Source organism: Catharus ustulatus, chromosome 4 (genome assembly GCF_009819885.2).
Source record: "Catharus ustulatus isolate bCatUst1 chromosome 4, bCatUst1.pri.v2, whole genome shotgun sequence".
Taxonomy (NCBI): domain Eukaryota; kingdom Metazoa; phylum Chordata; class Aves; order Passeriformes; family Turdidae; genus Catharus; species Catharus ustulatus.
Window position 1 is genome coordinate 50,837,358 of NC_046224.1, and position 14,713 is coordinate 50,852,070.

At 38.5% G+C, this 14,713-nt stretch overlaps 1 protein-coding gene across 14 annotated transcripts in view; it reads left to right on the plus strand.

Annotated features, from left to right (window-relative positions):
• Positions 1 to 14,713, plus strand: part of GRIP1 (glutamate receptor interacting protein 1) — a 312,190-nt gene that overhangs the window by 80,621 nt on the left and 216,856 nt on the right. For 11 of the 14 annotated variants that reach the window (XR_004417787.1, XM_042779229.1, XM_033058902.1 and 8 more), the window contains exon 1: positions 10,638 to 11,159. The exons of 2 other annotated variants lie outside the window; for them this stretch is intronic. Coding sequence is in view for 11 of the 12 variants with exons in the window: in XM_042779229.1 (XP_042635163.1) it covers positions 11,027 to 11,159 (133 nt within the window). In the remaining variant the exon portion in view is untranslated. Of the gene's footprint in view, positions 1 to 10,637; positions 11,160 to 14,713 lie in introns of those variants that run through there. One more of the 14 variants, XM_033058890.1, reaches the window with a different exon arrangement.

Below are 14,713 nucleotides of genomic sequence, written 5' to 3' on the forward strand. Positions count from 1 at the left end.
CAGACATAGTGGTGTTGAGCTTGATTTTATTCTTTGCAGTCTTTCTGATTTCAAAGTAGCTCTATCTCTCAATCAGTTTTTGGGATATGTATTGGTGGGGTGAAAATGGTGGATCTGTCAGAAGGGAATCATTTGAGACAAAAAAGAGAACATACTTAGAAGCAACCAAGCAGTACTTCTTTTCGCTTTTAATTTTCATTTTCCTTTAAAGATGCAAAGTACTTATTTTCCAACTTCTTTGTTTATTTACAACTCATTAGAGCTCCTAAGTCCTTTTCAGAGTTTTGCAATTCTTATTTAGTTAGTCTTCTTATTTGGTAATTAGACTGGAAAAAATGTGATTTGATGTATTCAATAAAATTTGAATGGTAATGAATCATTATGTCTTGTAATTGAACAGGGTTTTTTAGGTAACTAAATCATTAAAAAAGGTAGCTTGATATAGTGACTGGTGTAGTACATCAAATGCAGTAGGAGTATCAGAAGACAATAGCTATCCCTTAATAAAGCAGAAGTGGAATGTTTCCTTTAGTTTTCCCTTTAAAATAAACATCAAAGTAGATTCAGCCCACATGAAAAATCCTGATGAATTTACGCCTGTGTTCTGTATGCATTTCATCATCCTTTCACACAAGGCCGTATATTTTCACTGACTTCTTAAACAGAAAACTTTTGGTTTTGACAATGTATTAGAAAAACAGCATACAAGTTTAGTTTTTATATTTTGGCAGTAAAAATAATTCTAGGAGTACTACATATATGTAAAACAATTAGCTTCTGCACTGTCTCAGCATTTTTAATGTTAAAACTGAATTTTTCGTAACAGTTCAGGCACATGGTTCATTAATGTACTTTTAGTGACTCTTAATGCATTTGGTAAAGTTCTTGTAAAGTAAAATTTTAGTAAATGTGACCTAACTTTGCAATTCTGCAAAACGTGTAACAAAAGGACTAGCAAATTAGGTGACTTCATCCATCTGTGGAATATTTCAAGGTCACGCCTTTATTGGCTACAAGATTTCTAACTAAAAAGACAGAGGATGACAGTACTTAAGGTTTGATAATGTTTGCTTACTAAGCGTGAAATGAAATTTAACAGTGCAGCATGTCTACATTTGTAAATTTATTGTGGTTGTTTAGACTTCTGGGAAAATGAAATGTCAAACTATCACTCTTGACTTCCAGGATGTGATCTTTAGGCCCAGCAGAAAAGTTCACTTTGTAAACTTTTTGTATAAGTGTGATGTTAATTTTTTAAAATGTATTTCTTAAGCAAAACAAAACTCATGGCATGATTGCATCGGAAGTTAGGATGTGGCAATACCAGCACAGCTGGGAGTATCTGATGCAGCAGCTGTTCATTATCATAGTCCTTGCTGCCACCAGGCATCATGTTCAGCTCAGTGGGACAGTGGGTGAGGTTAAGCTCTTAAAAGACTTCTAGATTGACATCCTATCTCTTAGCAGTACAAAAATTGTGTCATCTACACCTGAATAAGTAGTGCGTGAAGTAATTAGCAGGAAGTACAGCTCCAAGAGTAGAGATTAGGATGGTCAGTTGTATATACCTGAGATGCTTTTTTTCAAGGGATTGCACTCAGACCTAAGGGTTTGGGTTTTTTTGGTTTTTTTTTTTTTCAAAGGAGAAAGAAGAATTGCAGAATAGTTTATTAAAGAATCTTAATTGTCAGTTAATACCACATGATACTCTGCACAAAGTGGTATAAAACCAGGGAGAATGCATGAATGTGTCTACAGAATTGCTTTAGTGCTTCTGAGCAAAAAGTTAATGGTTGGATAATCCAAATACCTATAATTGTAAAATACAGATCCTGTCTGAATTTGCATCTTTTAAAACTACAGATGCATTCTGAGCATCTAAAAGAGTGAAAAAGTTTATTGGGATATCTGCAATAGTTACGAAATTCTTTGGGATAATGAGGTTTTAGCTGTGTCAGTTTTGCACACTAACTGATAATGATTTAACTGGTCTGGTGTAAAATTTTCATGATATTTTCTTTTACTGTTTTTTTAGTGTTGGTGGAAACTGAGGTCTCTGAGTATCTTGGTCTCTTGAATCTTGAGGTGGTTAATTACAAGCTCTGACACTTGATGTATGTGTTGGGAAAAAGGATTTGCTCTTTGAGCAATATATTCATTTTCTGTGACTTTAACGAAGAGGAATGCTATGTATTTCTTGATATGCACATTTTTACTCATGTGACCAAATACATAAAACAGTACAAAACCTCCAGGAGCTGTGAATTCTCACATTATAACCTGTATAACAAGACAGAAGCAATGCCTGAAGCTGTGGATCTTACTGAAGAGTGCAGGGCAGAGTGTGAGGATGAAAATGATTGTTAATAAGTGTTGTAAAGTGGATGTGTTAGGGATGACATCTTGAGAACAGCTTGAACAGCATTTGTATTTACCATGGATGAGGAGGGCACAGGAGAGGAGTGAAGTAAATCTTGGTGTACAGAGCATTGCTAAAGAGAAGTTTGAAAAATCAGGCTGTTTTGTCTCTGCTGAGTGTCACAGAACATAAATTCCAAGTAACCTTTTGTTTTGGAGCTATCAGCTTTCAAAGAGAAGAAACCTCAGTTATTCTGTTGCTTCTGAAATGCATGCTGAGGTCAAGGATATCATACATAGTCTTTACAAGTAAAATCAGAATTATTTGTTATAGCCTTATTATTACCCTGCAAAGAGTGCAACAGTGAACAAGTGATTATATTTAGTCCCACAATTTTATATGGCAAAGTTGTTATTGTAAGAGTGAATTTACAGCAGAAAATGTCAAACCGTGTAGCAGAAGTAAATGAGATTCAGAAGCCTAGGATGTGATGCTTTTATTTTCCTTTGGTTTTCTTCTTAACATTCAAACACAGGAATGCTGTTCTTATGGAGGACGGAGCAGACAAGTTTGAAGTCTGTGCATTTGCTTTGTCTGTATTTCCTTTGTTAATGTCTTAGAAGCAGCATTAAGCAGATTTTCTCTTTTTTTTTTTTTTTTTTTTTTTTTTTTTTTTTTTTTTGTTTTCTTTTAATTTTTCTGTTCCCCTGGATGGAAAAAGGTGGACTTGAACTAGGAAACAAATTACCCACTGAACAGCAGAACCTGTTCTGTGCCCTTGGAATGGGGACAGAAGGGAAGTGAAACCTCATACATAAAGAGGTGTCAGCAGCTCTCATTTCCCAAACTACTGTTTGGCATGAGAGAGATGAAGTGCCACACTAATGTTCAATGGGCCTTGCTATTGAGAGCTGGTGGATGGAAACCTCGATCCCTCAGTGCTCTGGACATGTACTTGGGCCTCATTACTGGGAGGTTGCATGTGAAGCTGTCCTTTTTGCCTTTCAAGTCTTTTTACTGCTCTTTCACTTTGCATGCTTTGCAGTTTCAGATTGTGTAAAGACAACGGGAATTACTTAAAAATGGATGTGGAGGGTACTGAGAGAGAAGGAGAAGGGTTAATCCATCTGAAAAACTGGCTTCTTCATTGCCATCATGCTGGCTTGTGCCTCTAGGGCCGTGGACTCCAGATGGATGGTTTAATTTGCATATATATTTACATAGTCTTTTATTGTAAATTCATGTGATCATGATGAGGAATTTCTCTGTAGTGGTCTTTTCTTGACAGTTAAGCAGAATTTTCTTCCTGTCAGAGCCCACCTGCAATAAAATCTTTCTATTTATCTACTACATCTTGACCCTGATAAAACATGGACAGCTCAACTCTATATATGCCTGTGTTTTGTTTTTCCCAGAGGTGCTTCTCCATCACTGCAATTTCATAATTGCCTCCAGAGTTTTTATATTTTTCCCTTCGGATTTCTTTCCTTGTGCCCATTTTTATTACTTCTAACTGCTCTTTTGGTTTATTAAACAAATTATGGAAGTTTCTTGTTGCAATAATTGGTCCATCGGAGAAATGCAAAATATATGACTGGTGGATGTTTTCAATAATGAAACATAACAAGGCTTTTACTGCTCTTCACAACTAAATATTGGTAAGAGAAGAGGGGGAGCATAACAAAAAGTCTCCTGCATGAACTCTAACGTGTAAAGAGATGTTGAATGATTGATTCTCCCATGACTTACCTTAAATCTCACACAACATACTCAAAGAGGTCTTCCACTGTCATTTAACTGTGAAATCCCACCTTCTGCAACCTTATTTGATGGCACGCTATATCTCCTGTGGTCTGCAGCCTAAGAAAATATTTTGATGTTTTTATTTTAAGAATTGCATTTAATGTATTAGCTAGGTATTTTTGTTCTGGGCAGCTGTAATTTCATAAATTAATTATTCATTCTTTCCAGTGCTCTATGTGCACTTTAATTATTGTTAGAGTTGATGCATGCAGTGGATGAAGAATCAAAAATTAGGGAAATAAAATTTTTTTTTTTTTTACTCAGGGAGGAGTAAAAACCATATCCATATTCTAAATCACTTCTTCATATGTATTTCATAGTTGATTTGACATATCCTTTGTGCATAAAACAGACACACGATGCAAAATTTTGGTAGTGTTCCCTCTAACCATTTGCTACGTTTCTTTAGAAAGATGAAAACACCTTTAATTCAGACTTTCCAAAGAACTGTGTTCTAGTTTTAGTATTTAAAAATTTCAGTCTACTGCTTTAACCCTGAAGGGGTTTTACATCTGGTTGGAATAGTTCTCTGCTTAGCTTTTCTTGTAGAATGATTATTGGTGTCACAAAACATTAAGGAAATTCGAACTTTTTTGGTACCTAATTCTACCTGAGCAGTATTTCCTTGGTGGTAAAGTTAGCATTTGTTAATGCATATTTGTATATTCTAATTAGTCTCTTACTTAAAGCCAAATAGGCTAGAAAGACGAGGGAAAAAAATAGAACGTATGCAAACGGCTTTAGCTGAATTGAAGGAAAAAAAAGTGTCTTTTCCCCTGGAGCATACATTCTGCATGAAATTCAACTTGACAAGTGACCCTTTCAAAACAGCGCCACAAAGATTTCTCGGCATTCTCCATATATGAGAGGAGAGCATTCTTGTGTTGTACACACAAGCAGTCCCCCAGTTCCCTCTAAATGAAAGTAGCCTCTTCCTCTATTCTTTGTGTTCTATTTTACCCTCATCCCTGTGTTGGCATTCACATTTATGAGCACACTTTTATGTGAGAAAATTCTGCAAAAGCAAAAGCACTGGGGATGTTAATACAAAATAACATATAAAATACAATGAAGGACTAAAGTCCTATATTTTGTTTATTTGAAAGTATTGAAAATGTGTGCGTGTTCACTTGCAAAAAAAAATGAAGAGGGAAAAGAAAAAATATTTGGCAGTTAATTTAATTTACAGCTAGGTGATGCGAAAGCTGAACCCCAACTCTCAAGTCTCACGTTAATTTAGGAGCAGAAGACAAAAATTGTGTATGATTCTGTGTGAGCAATGAATAACAAGAATGTATGACTTGTGAAACTGAATGCAATTCATTAAAATCTGAGCAAACTGATAATTTAACAGTGTATAACAAGTACCAGGTGTTAAAAATAGCAGTAGTGGATCAGCAGTATTCTACCACCGTCCAGTTCTCCTGCAGCAGCATTCTAGAGATAGTGCACTGGTTATCCTGCGTGTATATAAACTGTCAAATGGGAGAGATATGCACTGTAATATTTAGTATGTCCCATGCCTGCAATGCTCTTTTCAGATGTCTTTAGGAAGAGAATAAAGCTTGTGTTGAGAATCTAGCTTGACAGAGGGGTTTTGGGTGGGGCAGTGGTAGCTCAGGGGATGGTGGGCTGCTGCTGGGTACTCCTCACACACAATATTGGCTTTGTACATAGCACTGCTTCTGCATATATTGGCCATATGTTCTCACAGAGTGTAATAGATTTTTGATTACAGGCATTTTGTAATTTTCAAGTTTCAAAGCTCACATTTTGCAGCACGATTTTTAGGGCGAAGAGTGGAAAATTGCAGCCTTGACACGAGCAATTATTGCATGTGAACAAACATCACTTGAAAAACTGGAAAGTCAGGCAAGATGATACCGTAAGATAAATAAGGGGAATAGTTCCTTTGTTAATTATTGCTAGTCTTCAAAAACCATGACAGCAGATTATCAAAGACATCCCTCAGTTGAAGGAGAACCAGAGAAGAAGCGATTGGTTCTTCTCTTTGAGATTTGCTTTACCTTTGTGCTTTGGGGTTTGAGGGAGGAGGGAAAAAACCTCTTTCCTCTAGTCGGCCAGCCTCCGAGACCTGTTTATATTAATCTTAATTTTTGTATTGTCCATGTGTAATTCTGTGGGGTTTTTTTCACAAGAGTAACCGGAAGCAGGTAGATCTCTGCACTTGCCATTGTGTACTCTCTTTACATGGTTGCCTCCCAGTGAGGGGCATTCCTTCTCCCAGCAGAAGACTTTTAGGGGCTGCCCAGAGAAGCAGAGGGAGATACAGAAGGGTAGGAGGGTTCATCTGTCTAAACTATTCTTCTTTTAAACCCTGGAACATACTGATTAAGAGAGTGCAAATTACCTGCCCAAAACTGTTAATATTTGTTGCCTATTCCATTCTGTATTTATGATGCAACACATAAGAGAGTCATACACAGGCTCTGGTTTCAAAGCATCATGTTTGCAAGTCGCTCAAATGGAAATACTTGTTAAATATTTACTAGCTTAGTGTCTTATCCTTGGATACCAAGACGTTTTTCCTGCTGCTTTTCCAAAATGCTGGAAAAAGTGCTGTAGAAAATGTGACTTGTGAAAGTTTATATTGATAACTGTACAAATTTTGTAGAAATAAATTTTGTACAAATAAAATGTTAAATGCAGATATTTTACACATTGAGAAATCTAATATTTGCTCTGGGTAGGGTATAAAGACAAATTAAAGCTTAAATGCTGACATCTGTCTTCTAGAAAATTATCCATGGCTGCAAAAGCATTTATGCTTCAACTCAACTTTTTGAAAAAGCCTGTCTTATTTATGTGTATTTTATTATTGTTATGAAGTCATTTCCAGTAAGTCACTGGCTTGAGACTGATCCAGTTTGATGCTGCTTCTCCTTAACTTAAACAAATGAGTTATCAGAATGGAGTATGCAAATATTATCTAATCAGTGCCACTTGGCACAATTTTTGGTACACTAGACATGCTGGAGACAGCACAACAATCCTTTCTTCTTCTAAGGAGTCCCCTTGGAAATGATAATAGAATGCTTGCTTTTATTGGGGTAGGCAGAAAGGATGAGCCAAAGAGCTTCAGACATATTTACATTGCAACTTTCTGTTGTGGCATGAAAACACCAGAAAATTGATTCTTCAAATTCTAGTTCAGAGACAGCTTCAGAATACAAACCAACATCTAATTTTATGCCCTCTGGGCATAATTATCCTATTCTCTTTGTCATTAAGGATGAAACTATTTGTCATCTCTGTTTTGGATTTTAAAAATTTGAAAGCCAGTGTTTATTTCTTTCTCTGCTCGTCCTGTACAATCAATATGCCTTTCTGAAACTGCCATTATGCCTCTGTTAGTTTCTGCTTTTTTATTTCTTTTCAAGCAGAAGGTTGCAAGAACCATGTTCATGTTCATTAAGAAATGAGTTTCTTCTACACAAGAAGATGCAGAAGGGTGCAGCCTGAGCAATGGGGAAAGCAATAGTTAAGCTGTTTATTTGGGTGTTTTTTCTAACTGCTATGTTTATGAAGCTGAGTTCTCTGTGTATACCTTTGAAAGTAGGACTATGATTAAATATTTACAGGTATGGCATGAGGAGTAGCTAATGAATGTCTCCAGTATTTTCAGGAAACAGTAGCAGTGGTGAATGCATATGAAACAAAAATTTTGTTCAAAAATCTTACAAGTATAGTAAAGCACTTAATGCTCTGACTTGTATTAATATGTAACAACAATGTCCTCAGTTCAGGTATTTACTTTTCTTTAAATTTCCCCAAATACCACAGTATTTTAAGTCAGAGAAAATCCAATCAAAAGCTTAGGTTGCTTGTTGGTTTTTTTAAAAATATGTAAAAATTCTGAAATTCTGCTCTTTGCGCTCATGTACAAGGAAATGAGTGTATGATTTACTTGCTGGCAGAATTGTCAATTTGTGTGTTAGAAACTGTGGGCCTACTTCTGCATCTTTAGAGTGGGAGATGGAGCCTGGTCTTTGTAGGGAGTAGTAGGAGGTGGGATAAAGTAAAGTGCAGCAGAGCTTGAGCTCCCTCTGCTTATCTGAGGTGAACCTGTGCTCCCCCACAACCCTTCATACTTTACACACTCCATAGGTGGGAGCTATTACCATGAGCACTGGCCAGTAATACCATTTTGTGCATTTTTTCTGCTTTACTGTAGCAACTATATAACTGTGTGATGAGCCTCATGAGCATGGGAGAGAAGGGAAGTCCATTGTACCAGGTAATAGTGATGTACTTTCCAAAGCTCAAAATTTGCCCAGTCTTACATCGTTTCTCTCTAGAAAGTGGTCAGGCTGTTGGTGTCCTGCACCTGCTGCTTGTGCTGCAACTTCAGATCATTTGGTTGCTCCCTTGTACACTTATTTGCTGTATTTGTCTTTTTATGGAAATGACTGAAGTCTCCTTGGGGTGTGCTGATGACTAGGGAAACTGTTTCTGCTGCAGCATGTTGAGCAACTGAGGCACTGGAAAAAGCTGTATTTACAAGAAAACCAAGTGTGTCTGCTTGATTCCAGTTTTCAGCTTTCAAGCCAGAAAGTTTTACATTTTGTCCTTTTCAAAAAGCTTTGTAATTTTTAATTGAACTTAATAATTTAACCTCATGGAGCAGTGATGGCTGGAACACTTCTGTCTCGACTGTTTCTGACAGCTACAAACACATTTTCCACATCTGTTGGGTAGAGTCCTCAACAGGGGCAACAAACCAACATTACTCTCTCTGAAAAGGGAGAGTGCTGCTTCTGCTGTAGGCTACATCTTTGGTTTTCATATTTTGTGACAGTAATGTTTTTGCTGCTTGGTGGCAGAGCACAGAAGAGACGCAAACTGAAGCCTTCAAAACACACAGTGTTCTTCCTAAAGTCCATAGGTGAAGTTTTATTGGCTATTTTGTTTTTGATAATATGCCTGTGCTATTCCTCTAAGGTCTTTACCATTTAAAAGCTGTGTGATAAAAACAGACTTGTAATGAAACACAACCTTCTTACAGAAGTTTCACTAAAAATAGTTCTGGTGGTGCCCTGGGGGTGTTCATCAGCTAGTGACAGGGGCTGCATTTTCACAGTGGGAAAGTAGGGCTGGTGAGGTCAAGGAGGATGAGTCTGTATTCCTGTGGGGAGCTTAGCAGGAGCATCTAGGGGTTTTTGAGCTTTCACAGATAAAATGAGTGTGGGTTTGTGACAATATTGTTTTAAAATACCTGGAAAACTGGAGCAAGCCCAGAATAATTCCAGTTCCATCTTTCAGTATGTGTGTGTGTTTTAGGATCCTCAGGTATCAGGTTTAGCTGACCTTTACTTATAACTTTCACATGTTTCAAAACTAAAAAATCCCAACTTAATATTGATAAATCTCTGCATACTTCTTTTGAAACAGAATTAGTAAGTTACAATCCTGTTTTTTGCTTTGCTTCTTCTTTTATGCTTTTGGAAACAGTGCCCTGGTTTACTCTTTGCAAAATGACTCACTGAAATGTCTGCATCACCAGAAACTAATCCCTGCTCTGTGTACTTTTCCTTTTCCACATGATGAACCTGTAAAATCTGTTATACAGGAAGACTTTCTGACTTCCTTATGCTCCTAAGTGCAAAATGGTATCTCTTGGGAGCCTAGATGCAAGCGACCATGTTCAGCACATAGTTTGACTGAGGTGACTGCTTGATCCTTCACTTGTGCCAAGAGACAGGAGAGGTCCTGCTGGACTAGAGACTTCACTGGGCTTGCAGGAACAAGATTACAATAAAAAACCCCTGAGAGATGTCAACATGATAGTATTCAAACAGTCACTGCTTTTGTTTTTGTGCGGGAGGGGAACTTCATCAGAAACACGGATGAAATTCCAGCCTTATCTTAGGGAATGCATGTAGGTTTCAGACACGCAGCAAGGAAAGAGAGGCAGTGCCTTTTCAGGCTTTTTTGATTCTCTCACCCTGTGCAAAGGATAATCAGCTGCACCTTAAAGTTTTTTGAACTCTGCTGGGATTTGAAATGAGTACTGTCAGTGTGCTTGTGATGTCGCTTCCTTTGTTTGCCTATTGCCATATACCCTGGCCAGCTCTGTAGGAGACCTGTCTGGAGTGCCTTTTAATGTTTAGATCTAGCAGTGATTAGAATACACTAATGCCCAGTGGGTATATGTGTCATTTTTTAACAGCTGCCGAGCTTTCTCCCTGCTGCTCCAATTAACACATTCGGCGCACACTTGCCGGTGAGTGGGCTGTGTGTACGGATTAAACCACTTTGCTGTTTATTCATCCAGTGTATGAGGTGCCAGAAATGGATTGGCGTGTTTCCTGTTCTTACAATAAATGAAATCAAACGTGCTCCTGAGCCTGTGCCCGGTAGATACGAGGGCAGCATTTAGCTGGCGGATGGAAACCTGTTTTGCCTTGAGATATGGTTCAGTCCATTGACTAACATCTATCCCCGCCTCCCAGCCCCTCTTCAAATGATGGAGACACAGGATAGGGAGCTCTCAGTGCTGGGCTTCCCCTTGCTGGCAAGCAGGTCTCTTCAACTTTGTCCTCTACTGCTTAATAACAGCTTGAAATCCTGAAATTCTCCTTTTGCTTCAATGCTTTCCTCCTTTATTTATTTTCAGGTTGAAATATTCCAGTCAGTAGATTTGATAAAGTGTGTCTGTGTGTGTGTCCCTTTTTTTTTTGTAAAGGGAAAACAATATGCTTCCCAGTGAGAGCTGAGCTAAGGGAGGGGTTGTTTGATGGTGGGAGCTGCAGCTCTGCCCAGCACTGGATTCATGCTGGGACAGCTCTTTGTGAAGCGGAGGGCGAAGGGGGCTGCCGGCTGGGGCCGTGAGTGAGCAAGGACATGGAGCGCTTCTTGGGCTTTGTCAAGCAGATAAGAAGATCCAGAAGAAGGAAAGGCAAAAAGTACCGGCCAGAGGAGGATTACCACGAGGGCTATGAGGATGTCTACTATTATGCCTCAGAACATTTTCGGAGTAAGTCTTTTGCATAACCTCATTTTCCTTTGGCTGTGATAATGAACAAAACCTTATGTTGTTAAGATGTTTAAACTACAAAAATGCAAGCAATATTCCTCCCTTGCTAAAACCTGAGCCTCGTGTATGTATTAAAAGTCAGTTCCTGTGAGAGCTCTTTCTGGCGCTGCTGCCGATGAACAATACAAAGCATGTGAAGTGGCACAGAAGCTCTCAAAGTAAAGAGGGTCTGTCTGCAGACCCTGGTGAGATTTCAGATGCAGTTAATCCAGTCTGACTGCTGGAAACCTTTTGTTAAAACACTGTTTTGAGAAGCGATTAGCGTGGCGGTAGCCCTTGTAGAGTGCCTTTGGAAGGCTGTGTGGATATTTTTAAAGCACTACAGAGGCGGTGAGCACTCATTTGTAAGTTGAAGTTGATGATTAATGTTTGGTATTGAGGTAGAGTCAGTTTACTAAGCCTCTGCTGTGACCTGGTCTTTTCAGTAGTGAGTAAATTGAGTGGGCTGGTTCCTCGCTGCAGGTCCAGGACCACTCCTGGAGAATTAAGCGGGGATTTTTTTTGCTGGCACTCACGTGTTGGCACTCAGCAACTCTGCCAAAACCAAAATAAACCACCCGCTCAGAAATCCCTGTGTAAACTGTATGCTGGACCCTGCAGCTTCTTGGAGTTTGTCTGCTTGCCTGTCAGGTTTCAGAGCTGCTGGTCTGCCATGGTCTTCTGGAGGAGAGGATGTGCCCAGAGGTGCCCACAGGGAGGGTGGGAAGGAGGGAAACCACACTCAGCCCCTGCCTGGGGTCCTGTGAAGCACTGCCAGGGCGAGGTGGTGGCAGCAGAACCAACTGTGAGCAGAAATTGCCTGTTTCTACTGTTTTGGTCGCTGGTTTGGGACCTGTGCGGTGAAGCTGTGCCTTGTTGAGCTGCTGAAGTTTGATTTGATGCACTTTTTTGTTGTTCTATACCATGTGAGTGACTGTCAGTTCTTTTTTGTTTCGTTTCCACTTTGCCGAAATAAATCGTAACTTTACGTTTGTTTTAAGATAGAATGATAAATGTGATTGTGCCTTATAGCACCACAGAACTGCTATCTTGTGGAAAATTAGGAAATTAGTTACTCTTACTGTCTTTCTCCCAGTGTGCCATGCTTGCCTATCTCCTAAAGACAATTAATGTAGGGTGCTTGGTTGTTTACTGGGCTTCTTGATACAATTTTGATTGCTTTCCATTTTTAAGAAAACTTACTGTACTGATAATACTAAACTATATAACTTATCTATGTTGTCAAGAGGGAGTCTTGCAATAAAAAGATCTGTTTGGGAGGCAATGCAGTCATAATGGGTAACATAGTGAATGAAGTCTGCTACACAAAATCCACTACACACTAACTAAAAATTTTAAATCTGTTCAGCAGCGAAAAATTTAAAAGTGATATATGCTAGTGAAAACAGGTAGCTTTTTCTTGCTTTAATTATGAAAATCAAAAGAACGTGTCAAAGCCGTATGTCAAAATATTTTCCTAGCTGATTGTTGGAGGTCCTTTAAAGAAGAGAGCAAAGCCTCTCCAAAAACTGTCAAATGTAATAAGGATTTCTTGAATGGCGATTAATAAATTATTAACTCTTAACATAATGTATGGCACTAAGATTGAGCCAAATATCTAGTAAGATTTTCCTTTTACTCTACTTAAATAAGAGAATAGTATACACTTCAGCCTGTGGAGGTCTTAAGTATTTCAGACTGGATGAAATGTGTGTCAGATTTTGAAGGGATATTTACAACAGTGTTCAAGTACTCAGATTGAGTTGAACTCCAAATAGCACACAGCCCTACAGAGCTGGATGCCCAAGGAGTTAGCTACTTCTCACAGTTATTTAAACCTGTCACAGGAGATTTGAGCCTTGCAGTCTTCATAGAGATACCATCTCAAGCACAGTTCCTCCTCAGGTGCTTTTGTCTGGTCTTTCCATGTGCTTTGTATGTCAGTGTTTTGGTTGGAAAGGTGTGGTAGTTACTTAAAGCAAGCAGTGTGTAAAATCTGAAAAGATGCTGCTGGTGCTACTATAAATGCTCTCATCAAATTGAATTTCATGTGTTTGGGACAATGAAGTGTTTCATATTTAATTTAATTATGGTCTGGTTTTACACTGTTTACAGTACAAATTTAGAGTAATTGCAGAGTTTTTAATAGCCATTCCTTCTACAGTCATTTGCTTAGAAGAATGCGTGCTTGCAGGAAAGATTATATTTAATGTTACAATTTTTAGAATATCAGAGCTGATGAAATCAAATGCCTATTGTTCATTCAACTGAACGAAGCTGTAGCTGTTTTAGATTTAGTTTCCTTTCTCTACGTTGTTAGGCATCCCTTCTCCATCATCATTTATGAGTTATATATCCAATTAGCCAGTACATTTGAAGATTGTCTGAAACAATCATTTTATGAGCTTGTTACTCTCTCTCTCTTCCCCCATTTATAATATGGCTTAGAGTGTTTTATGGGGAGGCAGAATTAATGGAAAAATGCAGAAGCTGCATTAGAATAACCACAGGATCAAACAAAGACAACAAAGTTAAAAACAAAATAGGCCTCTGGGAATCACAGGAAAAAGGTGACTTTAGTTTGTCCTCAGCCCAGCTGTGGCTGGGTATTGGGATATTGTTGCTCCCACTGTTTGGTATTGTCTTTACTCCTCCAAAATTTTGCCATGGAAGACCATATTAGATGTGATATTGGGACACAGCTGGATGAAGGGAATGTACAATACTGCCTAAAGCTCTCTGGGTAAAAAAAGATACCCCAGCCCCTGAGGCAGATGTCTTTTTTCTTGGACATTTCATCCACTTGTGTTCAGTTAATGGATAACATTATTTTGACTTATAACACCAGCTCTCTTATCTTTCTGAAGTGTCTGTGCTATGTAATTCTAGAAAAACTAAAGTAGTAATTTTGGTATGCAAGCACATATTGACATCAGTAGTGCAGGCATCATGCTCATTTCAGTGAGTCTTTGCAGTGTTAACATAGTGGGTGATGAAATTGCTACCCAGCCTACTCAGATAAGTTGGTGCTTATCATATAAAACACTTTAAAAAGCATCATACTTATCTTGAGCAGCATTACAGCACTGCCATTCAACCTGTTCCTTAAAATAAGGCTTTGCATAAAAAGGCCCTTGTTAAATTATTACAAAGACTGTTTGCAAACCATCAAGAATGCTGTGTAGCAGAACTTCTTGGAATGCTCCCAGGTATGACATATTCCCTGTTGCTGAAGTCAGGGTGTTGTGCCAAGAGCTTTGAGTTTCAGCCTAGACTTGAGTGGCAGTGTGGTTTTGGGACCCAGCCTGGCTTGGTCACCTCTGACCAAAACAAACACTTCTTCCCAACCCTAAAATAATTTCAGCACGAAGTCTTTATTTTTCAAATATTTGGAAGGAATTGAGTTTCTTCCGACTAATTTTGGTATTTCACAGGTTTCCAGAAACATGCAGGTAGAGGGTGAATTTTGCCTTACTTCTTTTACTTCTGATGTCTGTCATCCATCTCCTGAGAGA